Source organism: Artemia franciscana, chromosome 19 (assembly GCF_032884065.1).
Source record: "Artemia franciscana chromosome 19, ASM3288406v1, whole genome shotgun sequence".
Taxonomy (NCBI): Eukaryota; Metazoa; Arthropoda; class Branchiopoda; order Anostraca; family Artemiidae; genus Artemia; species Artemia franciscana.
This window is the reverse complement of record NC_088881.1, coordinates 33,139,889-33,163,486: the sequence shown is the minus strand read 5'-3', so window position 1 is coordinate 33,163,486 and position 23,598 is coordinate 33,139,889. Positions and strand designations below refer to the sequence as shown.

At 36.4% G+C, this 23,598-nt stretch overlaps 1 protein-coding gene across 5 annotated transcripts in view; it reads left to right on the top strand.

The window, feature by feature from the left end:
* LOC136039588 (uncharacterized) overlaps nt 1-23,598 on the top strand; it is a 221,891-nt gene that overhangs the window by 121,404 nt on the left and 76,889 nt on the right. For 4 of the 5 annotated variants that reach the window (XM_065723445.1, XM_065723443.1, XM_065723446.1 and 1 more), the window contains 2 exons: nt 2,898-3,095; nt 6,495-6,712. In XM_065723445.1, coding sequence (XP_065579517.1) covers nt 2,901-3,095; nt 6,495-6,712 — 413 coding nt within the window. In that variant the 5' untranslated portion in view covers nt 2,898-2,900. Of the gene's footprint in view, nt 1-2,897; nt 3,096-6,494; nt 6,713-17,995; nt 18,909-23,598 lie in introns of those variants that run through there. The other variant, XM_065723444.1, reaches the window with a different exon arrangement.

Here is a 23,598-nt window from a genome sequence, read left to right as displayed (position 1 = left end):
TACAATAAAGTTATACTGATCTGAATCAGGTGCAAGTGGCATCTTTTCTCACTAGATAGTTTTTTTTTCAAACTGCATTTTAAAGTTTTGCGACATTTTAAAGTCTCAAGGCAATGGCTCTTTACAAGGTCGTCTCTTTTGCTGCAACCATCATTCCCTCCTCATTTAGCCTGAGATTGCCACTCGTTTGGTGCCCTTCAAAGACTTTAGTTGGTATAGGGTTTTTTCGTTTCTTATTTTATTAATTTTCTTCATTATTATTGCTAGTTTTTTTTTGGATTCATTGAAGTGGGTAATAGCTAGTTTTTTTCTGTATATGCTGATTCTCTGGCAAAATTACCCTTTTTTGCAAACCTAAGCCCTGGAAAAGTTTGCCTTCCCCCCCCCCCCATTGATAAGTTTATGTGAGTGGACTATGTGTATCAACGACATTCAACTTTCAGATCCATAATCGGTCTTCTTGAGAAAGTTCTTAGAAATTAAAACTTTTTTGAAATTAATAAATTGTGTAAGCATAATGGATGTGCGATTTTGTCTAACCGTTGGTAGAATTTAGAGATTTTTGTGATACTCATACATTAGTGTATAAAGATAGCATACCAGTGTCGTTTTGCGGTTAGGTTTTTGGCCGCCAAGTCTAGGATAATGTTCTACCGCAGTTCCTGCACTTATTTCTTGCGCAAACAAATCCTTTATGGTTTTTTTTTTGCATACTTTAATATTTAAAACGATAAAAATGAATACTGAATTTGATTCTCTGCAGTTATTAAATTAAAAACGGAAGTTTTTTTTGCAATTTTACATTCTAGCAATGTCTATGTTTGCATACTTGATTTTTTGTGTACTTGTTAATTAAGCGAAACACACCCAAGAATTACGCTACGTAAGATCAAACAGTTCGTGGTAATGAACTGTAGCAAGGAGCGACCCGGCTCAATAGTAACCAAAACTCTAAAAAATGGAATTTTTATACCAATAGTTACATCAAAAGAATCACATTTTAATGCTGATTTTAAATATATAAGTTTCATCAAGTTAAGAGCCTGAAAGTTAATCAAAAAGTTAATCACGCATCCAAAGTTAAGAGCCTGAGAAAATTTGCCATATTTTAGAAAATAGGGGGAAACACCCCCTAAAAGTCATAGAATCTTAACGAAAATCACACCATCATATTCGGCGTATCAGAGAACCCTACTGTAGGAGTTTCAAGCTCCTATCGACAAAAATGTAGAATTTGTATTTTTTGCCAGAAGGCAGATCACGGATGCGTGTTTATTTATTTGGGCTGTTTTTTTTTTCCAGAGGTGACCGTATCGACCCAGTGGTCCTAGAACGTTGCGAGAGGGCTCTTTGTAATGGAAATGAAAAGTTCTAGTGCCCTTTTTAAGTGACCAAAAAATTAGAGGGCACCTAGGCCCCCTCCCACGCTAATTATTTTCCCAAAGTCAACGGATCAAAATTCTGAGATAGCCATTTTATTCATCGTAGTCGAAAAACCTTTGGGGACGATTTACTCGACCACAGTCCGCGTGGGAAGGGTGACAAGTTACAAACTTTGACCAGTGCTTACATATAGTAATGGTTATTGGGAAGTGTACTGACGTTTTCAGGGGGTTTTTTTTTGGCTGGGGGAGGGGCTGAGAAGAGGAGGATATGTTGGGGGAACTTTCCATCGAGGAATTTGTCATGGGGGAAGAAAATTTCCATGAAGGGAGCGCAGGATATTCTAGCATTATTTAAAAAAAAATGAAACAATAAACACGAAAAAAGTTTTTTCAGCTGGAAGTAAGGAGCAGCATTAAAACTTAAAACGAACAGAAATTATTACGGATATGAGGGGCTCGTCTCCTCCTAATACCTTGCTCTTTACGCTAAAGTATTTTTTAGTAATTTCAACTATTTATTCTACGGCTTTTGTGATTCAGGGGTCATTCTTAATGAAGTGGGACAAAATTTAAGCTTTAGCGTAAAGAGCGAGGTACTAACGAGGGGGTGAACCCCCTCATATATGGAATAAAAACATGGGTATACTGAAGTTCGTTACGTAGGCTAATTTATAAGTTACGTATATCTTTTACTAATAAAAACATTCGTAAAAAATTAAAAGTTCTAGTTGTCTTTTTAAGTAACCAAAAAATCGGAGGACAGCTAGGCTTCCTCCCCCGCTCTTTTTTTTTCTCAAAATCATTCTATCAAAACTGTGAGGAAGCCATTTAGCCAAAAAATATAAATATGCAAATTTCGTTTTATTTATTCCTCTGCGGAGAGCCAAAATCAAAACATGCATTGATTAAAAAACGTTCAGAAACTAAATAAAAAACAGGGTTTTTTAACTGAAAGTAAGGAGCGACATTAAAACTTAAAACGAACAGAAATTACTTCGTATATGGAAGGGGCTGCTTCCTCCTCAACGCCCCGCTCTTAGCGCTAAAGTTTTTTTTTTACTGTTTTAAAAAGAAGAGTTGAGAGAAAGAGTCAAACTTTAGCGTAAAGAGCGGGGCGTTGATTATGAAGTAGCCCCTTTCATATACGAAGTAATTTCTGTTCGTTTTAAGTTTTAATGTCGCTCCTTACTTTCAGTTAAAAAAAATTGATTTTTTTTTATTTAATCTGTTGAAAAAGTGGTTTGCCTATTGGTTACGGGTGACAGAATGCAGTGGACTTAAATAATTTGGGCTATATATTTGCACATTAAGGGGGGGGGGTAAAGTATTTGGACAGCGTGAAGTTAGAAAATAATTCTTACTGCATATTTGAGGGAGTATCGGCAAGCATGGGTCACCTTAAGTTGCTGCTTCTTTTTTAATATGTAGTTTGGATTTTGTTTGTGCGTCTGCATACTATCAACATTATTGTAATATATATATTTTTATAAACTATAACATAATTTATTTTAGAATATGAAAAATTTGGCGCGGAGAAAGTCCACAACTGCTGCACTACAGAGAGCCCTGTCCTCGAAATCAGGTAAATTATCTACCCCTACTTCTGTGAAGCCAAACATCACCGAAATATCACCTGGTCTATCAGCCATGGCACGATCTCCTGTACAACGAAGACAGTTCATAATGGAAGCACCAGTGCAGTTCACAACGGTAAGGCATTTTGATTGTCAAGGTGGCCTAAAATACCACCTGCCTTTAATCAGTTAGATTTTAAACCTGGCCAGTGGCATATTCAGCCTTTTCGTGGGAGAGGGGCGGTAGTTTTTCTTACTTTTTGTCGTTTTCATGTACAAATTCGTTGAGAAAAATTGTACTGTGAGTCATAGTCACGACAGTTTTCACATAATATTTGTTTGCCCATCTGTTCGTTGACAATTTAAACAGGATAAAATATCTATAAGTAAGGATAGCAAATATAGGCTTTTGTAATACGCAATTTTGTGACTATTCTGCGCCTATTTACGTGTGAAAACTACAAAAAAATAAGTAAAGGTAAGCACAAACTTTGCTTTTGTTCATCCTAAGGTAAGTTCTTATCTTGAAACAGAAAGGACTAATCTAGAAAACAGAACGGACCAGTGGTGTCAATTCACGAAAATGCTTAGGGGAACGCATTTCTCAGTCTGTGGGTGCACAATTTAGATTTTTTTTTTCAATAATTTGACATAAAAATAAGAAAAAGGTTGTATTTTGAAAGTAAGAAAACCAAGAAAAGGTATGGGTACTTGTTTATTACAGCAGCTTCATTCATGTTCATGATCTGAGTAGAACCGGTTTCTCTGTCTGCAATCGGTTATATTTAGTTTAGTCTTAGTGAGAAAACTATGGCTTAGATCAATATGATATAGATTAATTTATAGAGGTGGTTAGGTTAAGCTCGGTTAGGTATTTACTGTAATGCGCTCTGGGTGGCCTGTTTTCCATAATTTTTGTTGTAAGTTCAATGATTTTGTTAATAAAGCATTATATTTTCATCATATTGTGGTATATTTCATTAGGATAAACCTAACTTTACTTCTTGAGTAGCTTGTTATTCATCACTTCTTTCAAAAGCTGTTATACAAAATGATGTAATCCTACTGAAATGTTCTAGATTATTGCTTGCCGTTGTGTTTGCCTCTGTCAATCCCATAGCGAAAATTTCTCTAACAGGAGTTGACTTGTAAGTCAACCTCAATAAAAATGTAGTTAATCAATGTCGTTGATGCAAAGGACATGAATATAATTTTGGAGCTGCTACGTGATTGCTATTTTCAGCAAAAATTTGTAGAACAGGAGGAGGTTGGTAAGTCAACCTCACTAGAGATCTAGACTATCAAAAATTGTTGTGCCCTACTTACTACTGCTTAATTCTCTTTACAACTTGGTGCCAACTTCGATAGAACAGACTCCACCCTCTTGCTCCTCCAGGACACAGGGTTTTGAGCAGCCGCGGGTGCATCTTCAGGTCTTATTCCTGCCTTGCCTAGGAACTGATATAGACTTCTTGGACGAATACGTGGTCATTTCCACCCTGCAGCCATAGAGCTGAAATCCTAGGCAATTCGACGGGGTTTCTTTTGGCACTCAGAAGAGATGGTCGTACCATCTCAGCTTACGTTGCGCAATTTGCAGGGAGAATAGAATCTACATCGTACGGGACTGGAGGTTGGCGTTGCTGATAAAATCGTTCCAGCGGTGTCACTCTCTTTCGGCTTAGAATCTAAGGTATAAACATATAAATATTATTTCTATACATAATATTATAGTGTAATATTATTGTCTGGTTGTTATTTCCAGTAAAAATTAATGGAGCAGGTGTTGGTAAATCTTTGATAAAAACTTTTGGTAAAAAAAAGTTGGTAAACTTTTGATAGAAACTTGGTACTCACTGTCACTAAAATGTTAGGTACGAGCATATGAGTATCTTTTTGTAGCTTCTGTTTGGTTGCTATTTTCTCTAATTGAAGCAATCCATTTATTTATTTTTTTTTCTGCTGGTAGTTATATCAGGAAATTTCAAATTGAAGCCAAATATAATGTACTTCCTTGGTATGTTCCAATTATTTGGATACGGTAAAACTTTAGTAAAGTTTTCACTTTGTTTAAATTATTTTGTTGAAATGTACCCGGCTCATGCCGGGTACTATACATTGCTATATTAAATATTTCTTTTTAGTATTTGTAAAGCTCCTGCCAGATGAATGCTGAGCGCTCCTGTTTCTCAGGTTTTTAGTCAGAAGTACGTGTAGAAATTTTTTCTGTGCTTGCAAACTCGAGGAGGTTGGAGTGGGTAAATACATCAAAAAGTGGATTAGGCCTAAAACTTGACTCGGTTCACTATTAATCAAATATAGAATTGGGTTGAGGCCAGGGGGTTCCAGTTCGCGAAATTATGGCAGGGGAGCGCAATAATAATTTTCATTTTTTTCAAATTATATCGAATTTGTTTTTCAAAACGTATTGGGGGGTAGGCTATATATGTAATGAAAATTAAAATATAGATTAGCCAAAACAAGTTTTTCCATTATCCAAGTGACCGAAAAGTCCCGTTCATTGAAGTTGCATTAATAGGCTTGTGAATGAAGATCACAGATGAAAGTGAGGAATTTTCTAGGACAGTGAGGAAACAAAGAATGTTAGAAATTTTTTGGCAAGAATGGGCACCATATTGCCTTTAATGCCGGTACGTTCTTCCGCCCTTTGAAGAGCTTGGCGGCGACCATTGGCGAAATACTTGTTTTCTCATCTTTTTTTAATGGATGAAAATTCTACCGTCCTCATCTCCTATTTTATCTTATTGTGTAACCCAGGGACGGACGCAGAAATTTTTCCAGTAAGGGGAAAGGGAAACGAAAAATCAATTTTATTTCATAATGTGAATAAGAAATGTCTAGAAATCGGTAAAATTTAAGATTTCGATGGGGGCTTGGCCCCAAGGTCCTCCTGTTCCTGCATCCCTGGTCTAGCCGATGCGATGGGTCTTTTTAAAATTCAATAAGGAACCCGCAAAGGACTTCCGGCGTACATGCGAACATACACTATAGGGTTATTTTCCCTTCATTAGTAGTCGGGCAGACCACGAAGAGAATTTCGATAGCTTTGGCAACAAAGTGTTCTCTATTTGGAATTTCATAACCTCGTTAAGTATCCTCTTACCCCTCTCTCTGAAAGTTCTGGCGTTGTTTGCGTGTTATTCTGAAGTTTTCTACGGATAGAGGTTTTCTTTTAGAAGTCGGATTCTAAAATCTGTTGTTCAGTGTTAAATGCGGAAAAAATAAAAAAAAAATAACATGGAATCCCAGTCTTACATTCTACCCTTTACAAATTTATGTGACAACTAGGTGAACATGTTTATCCCCATTTGATATTAACATCGGTTTATTTAAACAATACTAAATAAATATATATATATATATATATATATATATATATATATATATATATATATATATATATATATATATATATATATATATATATATATATATATATATATATATATATATATATATAGGCCTACAGAAAAAATATATCTACAAAAAAAGTAAAATACGTTTTTCCTTGAAGGGTCTTCAAAGCCAAGATCGACATCTGTTTCTGTTTACGGATCTGCTGCTGGTAGCGAAAGCTCGATCGGATGGGACGTTCAAACTCAAAGAGAAAGTACGTCTCGCCGAGTTGTGGCTCTCTGACAGGTGTATAGACGAAGTTACAGAGGCGTCCCGGTCAAAGGACTCATCTTTTGTCATTGGCTGGCCAACCTGTAATGTCGTCTCCACTTTTGGGTAAGTTTTTGAACTGTGTAAGGGGGTTTGTTTTGGGGTATGTAGTTTGCTGGATTTCGAAGGGGTACCTGTTGGTTAGCCTGTTATTTCGTCTTTACCTTTTGGTCAGTCTTTGACTGTTTATTGGCTAAGGGGACACAATGTGTACCACGTATGGTGCGAAGATGGTGTAGTTGATATGTGCTAAATGTAGTGGCGCTCGAGCATTCACTCAGGGTTGACAATTACTCACCTCCGGCCCTGCATAATTTGCTTTGGCCCTGCCTGCTATCTTTTTGTACCTGTTTCAGATTAGGTTCCGTATTCTCGGTCTGTGCAGGGACCTGCATTGAATTCATATAGAGGTAGGTGGATGCTTTCAGGGAGCATAAGAAAAGTATTTGAAAAAAAAATCACCAAAAAACCTGAAATTTGGGTAGGCCACCCACCCCTATCCACGTTATGATATATCCGAAGTGACATAGAGAGTGCATATCAGTTTTCTACAAAAAAGGAAGCATCTGTGAAGAGGCTTTGAAACTCCACTCTCATCTGTTTGCATGTTTTTCCTTGTTGTAGGCATAGTCACTATTTCAATAATTTGCATGTCTCACTTGCTCACTCGTCTCACTCACGAGTGAGCCTCGATCGCCAATTTAGAAGCTTCGTTAGGTTAATGTTTTTGTATGATTTGTATTATTTTGTTGTTATTTTGTATTAGCTTGAAGTCTAGAAGATCTTCCTTCAAATTGCTGCTTTCAATCTTAGTCAATGCTTTTCCTCGTAATATAAAAGTATAATTTTAGTTTTGTATGCCATTTCGGTCGTTCAAGATTAGGCACCTTGTACGTTCAAGGATGCGTCCTAGATTTTTGTTTGGCAGTGGGGGGGGGGGGTTAAAAAATTAAAATAGCTTAAAAAACAAAAAAAAATCGCTTCAAAAATCTATTGGTGATTCCTGTAACGTTTTTACCAGTCAACCAAAAATTCTGACGAAGGGGGGTCAAACCCCGTACCCCCTCGATATGGATACTTCCAATGAATCAACAAAGGCAATTTGCAGAAAAACAAACTGGTACAGGTTTTTACTTCGAAATTGGATTTCTGTATTTAAAACAAAGTATTCATCGTTGAATAGTTTTTGTTCTGTTTTTATGGCACTTGGTATTAACCAAGTGACATATAGCAATCGCCAATTCTGTCGGTCTGTCTGTCTGTCTGTCGGTCCCGGTTTTGCTACTTTAGGCACTTCCAGGTAAGCTAGGACGATGAGATTTGGCAGGCGTATCAGGGACGGGACCAGCTTAAATTAGAAATAGTCGTTTTCCCAATTTGACCATCTGGGGGGAGTGGGGGGCCGGTTAATTCGGAAAAAATAGAAAAAATAAAGTATTTTTAACTTATGAAGGGGTGATGGGATCTTAATGAAATTTGATGTTTGGAATGATATTGTGTCTCAGAGCTCTTATTTTAAATCCCAACCGGATCTGATGACATTGGGGGGAGTTGGAGGGGGGAAACCTAAAATCTTGGAAAACACTTAGAGTGGAGGGTTCGGGATGAAACTTGATGGGAAAAATAAGCACAAGTCCCAGATACATGACTGACATAATCGGAACGGATCCGCTCTCATTGGGGTAATTGGGGGGGGGGTAATTCTGAAAAAATAGAAAAAATGAGGTATTTTTAACTTATGAACAGGTGATTGGATCTCAATGAAATTTGATATTTAGAAGGATATCGCGGCTCAGAGCTCTTATTTTAAACCCAACCAGATCTGGTGACATTGGGCGGGGGAGTTAGGAGGGGGAAATCTAAAACTTGAAAAACACTTAGAGTGGAGGGATCGGGATGAAACTTGGTGGGAAAAATAACCAGGAGTCTTACATACGTGATTTACATAATTGGAACGGATCCGATCTATTGGGGGGGGGGTTAATTCTGAAAAATAAGAAAAAATGACGTATTTTTAACTTACGAACGGGTTATCGGATCTCAATGAAATTTGATATTTAGAAGGATATCGTGTCTCAAAGCTCTGGTTTTAAATCCTGACTGGATCTGGTGACATTGGGGGAAGTTTGGGGTGGGGGAAACTAAAATCATGGAAAACGCTTAGATTGGAGGGATCGGGATGAAACTTGGTGGGAAAAATAACCAGGAGTCTTACATACGTGATTTACATAATTGGAACGGATCCGATCTATTGGGGGGGGGGTAATTCTGAAAAATAAGAAAAAATGACGTATTTTTAACTTACGAAGGAGTGATCGGATCTTCATGAAACTTCATATTAGAAGGACCTCGTAACTCAGATCTCTTATTTTAAATCTCAACCGGATCAAGCGTAATTGGGGGGGGGCAGTTGGGGGGATCGGAAATCTTAGAAAATACTTAAAGCGGTGAGATGGGGATGAAACTGGATGGGAAGAATAAAAACCTGTCTAAGATACGTGACTGACATAACCGGACCGGATCTGCTCTCTTTGGTGGAATTGGAGGGGGGGGGGTAATTTTGAAAATTGAGGTATTTGTAACTTACGAAAGGGTGACCAGATTCCGACCAGATCCTTTGACGTTGGGAGGAGTTGGAGGGGGAAACCGGAATTCTGGGAAAACATGAAAATTGGGGTATTTTTATCTTACGAATATATGATCGGATCTTAATGAAATTTGATTTTTAGAAAGAATTCATGTCTCAGAGCTCTTATTTCAAATCCCAACCAGATCGTTTGACATTGGGGGGAGTTGGAGGGGGAAATCTTGGAAAAACACTTGGAGTGGAGGAATCGGGATGAAGCTTGATGGATAGAATAAACAAATGTCCTTGATACGTGATTGACAGAATCGTACTGGATTCGCTCTCTTTTTGGGAGTTGGGGGGAGGGGTTCAGTGATTTGGCGAGTTTGGTGCTTCTGGACGTGCTAGGACGATGAAAATTGATAGGCGTGTCAGGGAGCTGCACAATTTGACTTGATAAAGTCGTTTTCCCAGATTCGACTGTCTGGGGGGCTAAAGGGAGAGGAAAAATTAGAAAAAATAGGTATTTATAACTTACGAGTGGGTGATCGGATCTTAAAGAATTTTGATATTTAGAAGGACATCGTGACTCAGAGCTCTTATTTTAAATCCTGACCGGCATTATGTCTCTTATTTTCCTTTTTAAATCAATCTTTTGATTCATTGAATTTTGTTAGAGCTCATACCATATGATCTCTTGGCCTATTAGCTCTTCTCGCCTCTTCACAAGTGCCATATGATCTCTTAGCTCTTGTTCTTTTAGACAATAAATGTTACTTTTACGCTGGAAAAGAGAAATCTATGTATCACGAGTTCACATGTTATAAACCTTTCGCTGAAATTCTTACTTTATTTACGGTAACAATGTAAATTATTGCCGTTTACTACGCTCGACGGTGCTAGCTAGGATGTACTGAAAATAGTATAAGGCGGGTAATTACACAGTAATTTATTCGGGCGAAAGGCAATCAAGGCCCTATCCATGAGGGGGTTTCAACCCCTTCCCCAAAATGTTTGTCCGACTCGTAAAAATGTATCATTAATTAATATAAACAAATTTTTGATGTGCTAAAAATAATTGTACCCCTCCACCCGGGGAAAAATGTTTTGTACAATCCCCCGCCGAAAAAATCCTGGATATGACCTTTGGGTGTAATAATAATATTTTGGGTAATTTTAATAAGATATGCTCAGAAATTCAGAGAAATTTCGGATATCGGGGGGCCACGAGGCCCTTGCTCGTGGAGGTTCTTGTTAAGAAGGACTCGGATGACGGTAAATATCGGTACTTGTTGAAAGTCAATGTAAAATAAAGATTAATGATAAAAGCAGCTATAGTGCTGAAACATTCGCGCTTCTTACATCGTAAAAACAATGAAATACCAAAGAACGAACAAATAAAATGAGATAAAGTAAATAAAAGAAAAAATCGAATATTAAAGTTACTTCACGGAAACTCACTTTAATAGAAGTATGTCAAAACAATAAAAGTAAATACAATTGCAAAAGTTAGAAATTTGTACATAAACCCTACAGCCTTTGAATATCAAAGGATGGAAAGGATTGTGACAATTGGGCATTATTTGTGCTTTCAGTAAACCCTGACTATGTGTGGGGGCCATAGCAAACTTTGGCACTGGTTGGGCCTTAGCTCATGAGCTGCATTCCTTCTGGCTTATGGGGTCAAGTAAGGCAGGGACAGATCTAGAGTAAAATCTTGGGGGCACAATGTGATAGAGGTACCAATAATTGACCAAATTGACAAATTTATTCTAAAAAAAGCAAAAAACAACAAGGAATGAGGGCGTCAGAAAAATATTGAGGGGTGGGGGGTCCTCCGGATCCGCCACTGAAGTAAGCCACCAAGAAGTTTCTATCTATAGCTGGGAAAAGCGAGGGGTAGTCCCCTTTTCTACCACCTGGTTTACATCACAGAGCGCAACGTATCCCGCACAATTTCGCCACGCTTAGTATAGTTCCAACACGCTTGGTACTTTCACCTCGCTTGACATGCGCCACCTGAGGTACGTAATTTCCGAAAATTAGAAACCCCTTAGAAAAGTTTGGAGGATAGGAAGATTTGCCTGCGAATTGAGATTAGAATATTGAAAGCAACGTAGCGACAATATTCAAGTACGGCTTCGTAATATGGGCGCTTCAAAAAGGTAAGGAAGGTAAAGAATACGGCATTAGACTTTACAGCCCCTACCGGCGGTGCTGATCTCCGTTTCTTGGCCTTTCAGCCAGGAAGTACAATGGGAGGGCTGGGGGCCAACCATCCTGTGCTTTCGCACACCCTTCCTGTTTACCTTCCCCAGATTTCTCCAGTTACCCATTTAGAGCTGGGTTGAATCTTGCTGGGCTTACAGAGTTACGCTACTGACCCCCGTCCCAAACTAAATAATTGGGTACAATAGGATTCGAACCCTCGCCGTTTCAGATAAAAATCCTAAATCCAGCGCACCAACCCACTCGGCCAGGACGGCTCTCAATTTCAAAAAGCTGTGGAAAAAATTTCCTAAAGGGATTTTCTAGGGATGGTCTTAGGTACCGTATATAAGAAATAGGTGGTATGTTAAATGGAATTCGATCTCTCTTTATAAGACTATAATGAAAGAAAAGTTAATCATGTTACTTTTTACTGTTGATGGATATCAGATTGGCAAACATTTTGTTTTTCTGAAATTCATCCGGGGCCAAACGAAAAAAAAGAGTTCACAGAAGATGAGAAGTTAATAATATAAGAGTTCAAAAATTTTCAGGCGGAACTTAACTTTGAGGAAGGTAAATCCCCCAAGCCTCTCTTCTGGGCTAGAAAAAAAAAATTCTAGAAGCCTTAAAAAAGTACGATTTGAGAAGAAATGAAACAATGCAATGGCTGCTACTAGCCAAAAACCACCGGGTAAAAAATTCCGGGATCAGGGATAAGAGACTGTTGGAAATATCTTTTTCATATCTGTATTTGATTTTCTTCAATCAGATTTTTAACTTTTCGAGAAGTTTTAAATGTCGCATAAAAATCAAAATTATGGAAGGAATGCCTTTAGTTTTTGGCAGCCAAACCAACATTTCATAAACATCTCAAGCTTTTGGCTGCATACGCGTAAATTGAAGCTTTGGCAAGGCAAATTATTATCCCTGTTCACACCAATGATGGCTAATGTATAGTAACCTAATTTTAATCTTGATTAAATCTAGCAAACCTGCCAACAAAAATGAAATATTAATTTATTGCTATTCCCTTCAGAATTGCCGATATAATCTCTATGTTTTGACAAGTATAATAATCGTATCATCTTGTTGATTTGGTATTTTCGTTACTGGCTAAACTCTGTATTTATCAAGGTTTGAATGATGACGATCAAGCTCCTGGACGTTGCCAACCATGTAAACAAGATAGGGGGTCTGGGTAGGGGCTTCGCACTTACTTCGCAGCTCGGATTCATGATTTATTTAACTAAAAATAGGTTATAAACCGATGTGTCTATAATCTGACCTAGCCTAGTTTAAACTAGTGACACGTTGTGTTTTTTTTCGTTGTGTATTTGCTAACTAATACACAATGAAAAAAAATATATCAACAATAAAATAAATAAGAACAACTCACATTATAAAACAAAACTCCCAGCACTGATGATAATAACTTTAGAACAAAACCAAAGCAAATGTTTATAATGAAACCATGGGTTCCTTTTCTCTGCAACAATCGGTGTATAAATGGGAATCTATTAAAAATGAAAATTATATTTACATGAACAAAACAAAAGAAGGTCACCAGCCTAGTTTAAACTAGTGACACTGTCGTGAATTCTCAGGTATAGGAACGGAGGAAAGAATAAAACTTATTTCCTGCTAAAATTGGTAGGTGGCCAAAATTGGCACCCAAAAAGGTGTCAATTGCTGGAGGGAGTATTTACCCCCTAGACGTTAAAATTATCTTTTTTGAAATTTTCAATGGAAAATAATGAAATTAGGCCCCCCCTATGTTTTGAAAATGTTTTTTTGTATCCGTTAAAAAATGAAAAAAATGCTGCCCCCTCCCTCCTGTTGCAATTTAGTGAATTGGCGCTTCTGAAAAAAATCAGGTGCTATAAGATTTGGAAGTGCTTGTGTTACTATGTTTGAAAACCACAAGTGTTTCCGTGACGGTTTCGAGAACTACGCTACAAAAATTTCTTTTTCTCTATATAAAATTACTTGTACTGAAAAGTGTAAGTCTGGAGTAGGAAAATAATCAAATATGCTTTTTTTAAAGCTGATGATCAGGAAAGAAATTTATTTCCCTGGAAGTTACTACTCGTTTTGCTTCAGCAAGCCCCACATTCGATGTCCAGTTTGTGGACTAGTATCTCTCAATAGTAACTTAGAAAAATTGATTAAAAATTTGCGCAAATGATTTTTTTTGATCAAATAAGAAAGTAAAACAGAATTATTTACTAACCAGCTTTCCGGGTGATCCCCCCAATTTGTTTGTCGCTTCCACTAAATACGAAATTCTAAACGAGGTTACACCCCCTCCCTCCCTTCAAAAATTCTGGAAGTTTGAATTCATGACCCCGCCATGAGACAATACTTCAAACTACGTATGAAATTAGTCACCTTTTAATGAAAGCTCTTTTTAACGTATAGAATCTCTAAACTGCATTGCAATATTTGATTGCCCCGAGGCATATAAAGAAAAGAAAGAAGACGCTCTCTCTTTGACAATTAGAAACCAAATGACTGATTTAAAACTCTTGACAATCAAACGCTTCATGTAATCATATCATGTACAAATAACAATTCAATAAAGAAAAGTCATATTGTTAGACAGTGAAAACAGTAACAAAAAACTTTGGGTATTTGGTCACATACAGAGTGACTGTCATTAGGATACACAGTGACTGATGACGGTCACTCGGTTGTGATCGAAATATCCAGAATTTTTTGTCATTGCCATCACTGTCTTATAAAAGGACTTATTCCTATTGAATTGCTATTTGTCACACTGCCATTGAATTGCCACACTGCTATGAAGAGGCAGTGTGGTCTTCGAAAATACCTACGTAATCATATCATGTCATTATTTTAAGATTAGGGATTGGCTGGATGTAGCGGACAGTTTCAATCATATAAAGTAAAAGGTTTTGACCAGGGGGCTGAGGCTACCGGCTTCGGACCCCTTTCCACCGAAATATTTATCTGATTCGTAAAGCGGTCTTAATTAGCAGATAAAAACACTTAGTCCCTCCCCACCCGAAAAAGAAATCTTTGGGTACCCCTTTTTCCGAACAAAAATCCTCTGTATCGCTGTAATTGTTGTTTTGTCTGCTAATATATGCAGTTAGTCATTATGACGAGCTAGTACAGAAGAAAATCGATATATTGCAGATTTGTTTTTCTGCTTACTTACTCCTCCTAGAACAGAAAAATTATTTATATACAATTTTTGCAAATTTTGAGTACTGGTCGGGTATATAATTCGCATTCGAGAAGTGAAGTTTGGTTAATTCTATTGAAATAAAATAAATATCGTGAAAATAAAATAGTTTAGAAACAAATTTGGGCTATATACTTGCACATTAGGGGGGTGGGGTTAAAGCATAGCATTTATTGAATATGTAACCTAACCTAACCAAAATACCAACTAAATACTTAAATAAAATATAGCTACAATTTATTTTCGAACCCAGCGAGAGCTAATTGTCTACTATAAAGAAGTTGCTTGACCAGTTTCTTGGGTCATGTCCGCATATTTCGCGATTGAAATTCCCCAGTGTGTATTATATAACTGACAAGTACCGATTTGTGCTACCTTGTATTGCCTTGTAAACAAGAAACTGGGGTATGAAATAGGTCAACATTTTTTAAAACTTGATTTCTCTTTACTATCTCATTACATTTAGTCCGTATAGTTCGCCCAGCGACGCAAACTTGTATGTACCTTCTGCAGAGTTTTGTAGCCCATTGGCTAGACAGTTACCTTGTAAACAAGATACAGGGGTATGAATTTGTTTTTCAATTTGCTTGTAATGCACGTGCGAAATGATGAGCGGTTAATTAGATTCTGTGGTTGGAAATGACTTTGTTTCCGATTTTGCTGGCTATTTTATTGATGACACGCCCTTTTCGGTGGTTATTTTATTGATGAAAACCGAGCAAAATTGTGTTGAAATTAATTCTCAGACTATAAAATTGAAAAGAAAAGTAAAATTTCTTTTCGCTTATGAAATCATGTAGTCTGCGTCTATTATTTCGGCTGCTGTCACTGCATAGTGCATATATTCAACTTAGCATTTACGCTGGATTTTTTTGGGGAGGGATTATAGTATTAAAAAATTGATAATTTGAATGGCGATTTCGGTGTAAATATAGGATTTTAGGTATTCAAGATACGGGACTGAAAAACGATTTTGACATTAAAACTAAGAAAAAGTATAGAAAGAAACACGTGGGATTAGGCAAATGTACTAGCACTACTACTAACAACTCATCCGATCACCAGACTACCTGAGACCAACACAACCGTGCACGCTCCTCCCTCCCAATCTGTTTGAAATTTTACCCTTTATTCTCACCATAAAGTCCAATTTTCTTTAAATGTAGTCCTACTTTCTGTCCAACCAACTGCGTGTCCCTTATTTCCCTTCGTGCTTCTTTAAGGACATTTTTTTCTTAGGCCCCCAATTAATTAAGGGTAGTTTCTACATATAAGTTGCTCTCAATAGACAAGTTCCTTGCTATGCGCGTTATGGTATATTACTATCATGTCCCTCCATCAACATTAAAATTAGACACTACGGAGGGGACGTTGGCTTCCAGAAACCAAGTGAACCAAATGGCAGGTTCCAAGCGTAGCGAAAGTGTACCTAAGGTGTTGGGACCTTGGCATGCGTGGTGGAACTGTGCGACACGCGTGGCACTCTCATGTACACCCGTTGGTGGAAAGTGGATAACCCCTCGGATAGAAGTGTTAGTTGTTCTATTGGTTTTTGTGTATTATTCAGAACACACTCAATTAGTGAAGTTAAGTTCTTTCGTAAAACAAACTACGATGCAGGTACATTTTATGAAAAAAAACGGTTTCATAGCCACAAAGACAAAACTCAATCTAGTTTGCTACGCATAGTGATAGAAGATAGTGTCTGAACATGGATTTTGAAATGAAGATTTGGGATTCGCCAAAGACTGAAAAAGAGGCAATCATATTTTTCCAGGATAAGGGGTTGTTGCCCATAACGAAACAGTTCGTCAATTTACACAACATGACATTATGCTCTTACGAGAAGGAACATGGTGCCGGGAATGATCCTAAGAACAGGAGCATGTTGCTAATATCCATCGTTAATTTTGCTTTTTGACAAAAGAAAGTAAAAGATTACAAATTTTGTGAGTTCTGAAACTTCGTGAATTTTACATTTTATTCTACCATTTCCTATAATTCAAATAAATTTCTCCTGTTCTTTCTTTCACGACGAGTTAAGCCTCCCCCCGGAAAACATATACTAGAATACCTGGTTATGACTTATTTTCATTTCCTTGATGAGGTGGAGGTCTTCTGGGGTAACTCAGAGGACGGTATAGGCACGATACAAGCAAAAACAGATAAAACACAACAATTATCCCAAAAAAGACTGGTAAGGCGATGACGACCCCTTAACTTAAGCTCGAGTTTGTTTATTAATAATATTGTACAAAAACACGAACCTAAACAAACAAAAAATACACACATACCCTGGTATACTCCGTAGACTCAAGGGAGGGGGATCTGGTAACCCCTGGATACGGCTTTGACATTACTATAACTAATACACAACGAAAAAAAATATATAAACAATAAAATAAATAAGAACAATTCACATTATAAAACAAAACTCCCAGCACTGATGGTAATAACTTTAGAACAAAACCAAAGCAAATGTTTATAATGAAACCAAGGGTTCCTTTTCTCTGCAACAATCGGTGTATAAATGGGAATCTATTAAAAATGAAAATTATATTTACATGAACAAAACAAAAGAAGGTCACCCAACCCCAGATCCAAAAATAATCTTACAGGTTAATGAAACAAAGTTATGAATTATAAATTGAATGGATTTTTTCATTTGCTAGTTTAAGCAAATATGTTTTATAATGTGAGTTGTTCTTATTTATTTTGTTGTTTATATATTTTTTTCTTTGTGTTTTAGTTGTCGTGTTTTTGTTTGTTTGTGGTGTCTTAAAAATGTCTTAAATTGTCGGTTTTAATTTTTTTTTTTTGGTTCATAAAGGCTCCCGGACATGGGGCCGAAATATTCAGAGTATTTTTATTTTTTTTTTAGTTAAAGTTTAGTTTTATATTTTTTTGTTGTTCACTGCTTTGTCGAAATTAAACCCGATTTTTCTTTGCTTGATTTTTCTTAAATGGAAAAGCAATGCGTCTAAGAAATTATTGACATTACTCCATTACAAACAACTCAATAAAATCACTATTTCTGTGAGTGAAAAAAGAGGACATAGTACGCCCAGGAAAAAAGAGAAGCTTACAGGTTGTTTTATATTCCAAATGGTATAGGATAAAACGGATTTAACCACTCATCAGTCAATAGAATTCGCTTTGCTTGAGGCGACATAGTAAACAAATAATCCAAAAAAATATAACATAAACGCTTTTGAATTGCTGTGATCGAAGTGACTTTTGCTAGCTGCCATATGTTGCATCGGAATTTGCACATAACTTGGATACACAAATAAGCTAGCAAACTATTGCCTTCCCCCCTCCACTAGATTTTGAAAAACACCGCCTTGGTATTCTCATTGAAACAAATTGAAAGGCAACAAAATTGCCTCTCCCTGGATTTTGAAAATACTTTTTTTTTTACTTTTTTTAATTGAAAAACGAAAAGCTATATTGCAACACAACCTATGCCCACAACTAGGCTAGTAAATATTCAGCTGTTTATTTCAATTAATAATGCATTTAGTGATAACCAAACCGTTATTACTACTACTAATTTATTGAGCAACTATTATATCGACCAGATTATCTTCGGTTGGTCTTGCAGTTGGTCTTGACTAGAAGACTCGAGGGATTTCTTTTTTCATTCATTTGCAATAGTTTTATTTTAAAGTCAAAATTCAAACTCATTTGGGACTTGAAGTGAGGCCAGTCAGTAATATGGATTTGATGTGCTGTGTAAAAGATGGTTTGAAAACCAGCAAAAGTTCAAGCAGGGATGTTGTTATTAGGAAACACTTAGGATGGAATTTGGAAGACTCGAATGTGAAGCTTAAAACGTGGGGCAGTTTTGAAGAACTCGATGACTATACTTCAAACACTGTTGATAGGTCAGTTGACCATATCCATTTTGGGATATTAGAAGGTTCTGATTGTAATAGGAAAACTTGTTTGGGTAGAAGGATACCTTTTCTCAAAAGTAAAATTGGGGGTATGGGTAGCAGCAGGCCTAGTGCAAGTTCTTGTGAAAAATTAGTTGATGAAATAGATAATAGTGGATTTGTGAATGGTGCTGAAAATTTGACTCATTGCCAAGATCATAAAAACGTGCCTAATAAAAAAAAACATGTTAGAGATGATCTCTTAGAGTGCAACTTCTGGGAATCCAGTTCGAGAGATAGAAGTCGGCTGAGCAGTGGGGGGCTTGCTTTAAGAAAGCGCTCTTGTCTCCGTCTAAAAGATGGAGATTACAAAACGAATTCAATTGACGTCACAGATAGGTATTTTTTTCATTTTACAGCTTGAAGTTGTTCTTAATGAATTTGAAAGGCAAAGCACTCTATTTCTTAGCGTACAACTTTTTTTCCTCTGGGTCTTTCAACTATTTACGGTATTACATTTTTGTCTGGTCCTATCTACCAGTTGTGTCAATTCATGAAACAATATATATATATATATATATATATATATATATATATATATATATATATATATATATATATATATATATATATATATATATATATATATATATATAATATATATATATATATATATATATATATAAATATATATAAATATATATATATATATATATATATATATATATATATATATATAATATATATATATATATATATATATATATATATATATATATATATATATATATATATATATATATATATATATATATATATATATATATATATATATATATATATATATATATATATATATATATATATATATATATATATATATATATATATATATATATATATATATATATATATATATATATATATATATAACTAGCTGTTGGGGTGCTTCGCGCCCCCCCCAAGCCCCCCCGCGCGCGTAAGTCGTTACGCGCCATTGTAGTTGTGTCCCTGTGTCCCACCTGTGAATATATATATATATATATATATATATATATATATATATATATGTTGCATATAAATAGATTGTCAGGTTTACTGACTCTTGAACATGCAACATATAATTGTCCATGGGAAAAACAATCCATATTCAGATCTATACCTCATTATTCTAATGATGTGTCCCTGTCGTCATTTATACTCCCTGTGTCCCGGTCGTCATTTTTGTCCCGGTGTCTCAGTTTGTAATTTCTCTTTGAGTATCCCGGTCGTCATTTATATTCCCTGTGTCCCGGTGTCCTGGTCGTCATTTGTGTCCCGGTGTCCCGGTCTGTAATTTCTATTCGAACAATCCCTGTGTCCCGGTCGTCATTCGTCTTGTATAGTTCCATTTATTACAACATAATCCAGGGGCAGATCTAGAGAAAAATAGTGAGGGGGGGAATGTGAAAAGGGTGCCAATGAAAAAAATCTTGGGCAGGGCAATGTGAAAAAGGTACTAGTAATTGGCAAATTTATTTTAAAAAAGAGATTGAAAAACAGACACAAAAAGAAGGAATGAGGGAGCCAGAAGCAATCTCGAGGAGTGTGCAGGGTCCCTCCGCTCCCCCCTCCTCCCCGGATCTGCGAGTAACATAATCTATATGTAAAAGTTTTCCATATTAAAAATTATGTGCCCTGACTGTTTGCGAGTCGGCATCAGTCTACTAATTGCCTGTAATTTATGTGACCACTCGTTGTTATCAAGTGAATTTGTTTATTGGGTCTTATATACTTTTGTAATTGATTTTGCCTCTGGTTAAGGTTGGTCTATAGAAAAAAAAAAAAAAAATCAATTTGATAAGCCTCTTTTGAGGTCGTTAGCTTCGTTTTGCTAGTCTAGACATTCTAATGGATTTTTGGTGTTACTTATCTGGTTAATACTTTTTTATGTTTTTTTTTTTTTTTTGGTGTTTCCGCTGTTGCTTTATTGAAAATATCTAATCTTAATTTTGGCTAGTAAAAAAAAACCAGTTTGTTAAGCCCCTTTTGAGGTCGTAGTATTCTTTTGTTTGTCTATGCATCCTAATGGATATCTAGTTTGTTTTTTTTTGTTTTTTTTATGTAGTTTTTTTTTTTTAGTTTTGTTTATGGTTAATCATTTTTTTTTAAGTGAAATTTGTGTACCCGCCCTTTTTTAAGTTTTTTGGGGATAATAGATATACATATTTATTAACAAATGAACTAACATCATTTTTATACAATCCTAATAAGGGTGGGGGGGGGGTTAATACCAGAATTGCCTCTCTCAATGGGACTATCTGACTTGGCTTTTTCTACAGTTAGCCATGACTTGATGCCCACAACTATTCCATTTTAATTCAAATGAACTAGCATCATTTTTATACAATCATACAGGGTGGGGGGGTTAATGCCAGAATTTAATTTAAAATTAGAATTGACACAGGACCGTTAATTTGCGTGGAATGATAGACAATAAGCGTCTTAAGTCAAAATCGTGCCATTCTGCCGATGAGCGCCAGGCAAGGCGATTGATTCAATTTATAAACTTAGAGAATTGCACTAAATAAAAGCTAATTTGTTGTTAGTTGACCGGAAGTTGACTGGAATTGCAAGGGGAATAAGAGTCCAAAGCCTACAAGGGTCTCCGGTCTGCCTGGAATGTTAGGCAAGTGAACCCAATTATAAGCAATTACAAGCCTGCTGTATGTGCTTTTGCAATATTTTTGGGGAGAGGGGTTATCTGTAATCTAGTTGATTGTTTTTTTTTCAGGTATAAATTAAATTTAATCAATTATTTCTTTGTTTTTTTCTTTCATGTTTTTTTCTGTTGCTTTAATGTTTTCTGTTTTAAAATTCTGTTAAATATATTGTTTGTAAATTCCTTGCTTAAATTTATTGTTTTTAAAAATTGTTTTAAAAGTTGCTTTAAAATTTCTGTTGCTAAACTTATTTCTAACTTGAGTGAGACAATCGTAACTAAGATGACGCGAATATATTAAAAACGGGTAAAACTTTTAATCCCCATCTGCCAGTGTCGACCCAGCTCTAAATGGGTACCTGGAGAAATTTGGGAAGGGTTGGATGATACTCCCCCAACTACGCATTGCACTCCCGGCCAAAGGTGTTTAATCAGGGAATCGGTACCTGCGCTACGGAGACCATTAATCAGCATGCGAAGAAGTTTTTTTATACTTTTAATGAAACAGTTAACGTAGAATTTGTTTTTACAAATAAAAATGAATATTCGAATAATAAAGGGAAATCAAGTACTAATGTATTATTCATACAAAGCAAGGTCGTAAGCAGGGGGAGGACTGGCTTCTTTTCCCCTAAAATGCAAAATTTCCCGAATTTCTGGGCAATTTTGAGAACCAAATGATTATTTTGTATGCATAATTGCCCCTCGCCCGCTGAGAAAGTTCCTCTGCACCTGTCTCATTCAAAGCTATAGATTTTGAGCCGTTATTTCGCCTTAGAAATTTTCAGTACTGTCATTAAAGTACAGTACAGGTATCACCCCCAAAATACATGCCTATGAAAAAAAAGGGAAATGCAAAACAACCAAGTAACACCAAAACAAGCTTATCCTGTTAATATATCCCTCTTGTTAGCAACAATAGGTAAAGTAAACTCAATATGATAAATTTTTACCAAATCACAAATATTAACACATTGCAAAAAACATGAATGAACTAAACAATTATAGAATTCATCGTCGTCGTCGTCGAATTAAGGTCCTTTCTGCTTCTTCTCGAGCCTCAGGACCTTGTTCTCTTGGTTGATTCCTTCTCTTCTATTGAAATAAATTGAGCTTTACAGTCCGCCACTTCACTTAATTATATAACTTCCTACTAAATCACTGACTTAATTTTCGATACGTATGAACATGTTAGCTTACACATCTCTACACTGTCTTCAATATTTTCGCCTTCTCCCAACATAGTTTCCACTGTAAGATGGATATTCCTAGTCCGACAATATCTTTTCACTTCTAGTCTTTGTTGTTCATGCGCAGGACACCCCAGGAGTAGATGTTCCCTTGTCTCTGGTACACTGCATATGCTGCAATTCCCATCTTCACTAAACATTCTTGCTTTGAATACTCCATATCCAGCATGACCTGAACGTAGTCTGAAGATTATTCTTATTTGCTTTCTACTGAGCTTCGAGTAGATTTTAGTAGGCTGAAGTTTTGTTTTCTTAAGAGCAAACATATTTCCAGTAACGTCTTGGATATGTTGTGCTCTAGCTACTCGCATCTGTTCCATGGCCGATCGAATGTTGTTGATGACTGTTGGTGCGAATTCTTCCACAGATGTTCCATTAGTAAGTGCATCTTTGGCTTCCTGGTCTGCCGCTTCATTTCTTTCTATCCCTCTATGCCCTGGAATCCAGTGCAGAACCACACTGCTTCCTTCATCAATCAATTTACTTATCGTTTCATATGTAATGAGGACTTCCCTTGTTACATTTTTTGCGTGAATATTCTTCAATGCTGATACCACACTTCGAATCAGTGCATATCAAGAATGCGTTGCAGCCATATCTGTGTTGAATGAGGTGCTCTGCTGCTTTATTGACTGCCAGGAGTTCTGCTTGAAAGATGGAGGTCCTGGGATGCAGCTTATATTTTTCAGCTATCCGAGATTTAGGGATGACAAAGGCGGCACCAACTTCGTTTTCCGTTTTCGAACCTTCCGTATATATTTCTAGATACCCATGATATTTTTCAGCTTTTATTGCTGAAAATGCTGGTACAATGGCCTTCCTTTCTTCAAAATTGGTCTCGCAGACCAACTTGTCCACCTCCCATGGTGGTGGACGTCAAGGGTTGCACACACTCAGCATTTCTGAAAAGTTTAGTCGCACTCCTTGGTTTTTCATCAGTTCTTCAGCCTTTTCAAGGACATAGTAGTTTTTCCTTTTCTTTGTTCGGTTGTTGGCGTATACTAGTCCGAGCTTTACAATCAGGGACTTAATTGGATGGTTTTTGTCTGCCAACCATACTTTTGACGTATATCTGAGGATATGTATATTTCTTCTTGTCTGAAGATCTTCTAAGCCACTTTCTGATAACATGAAGCCT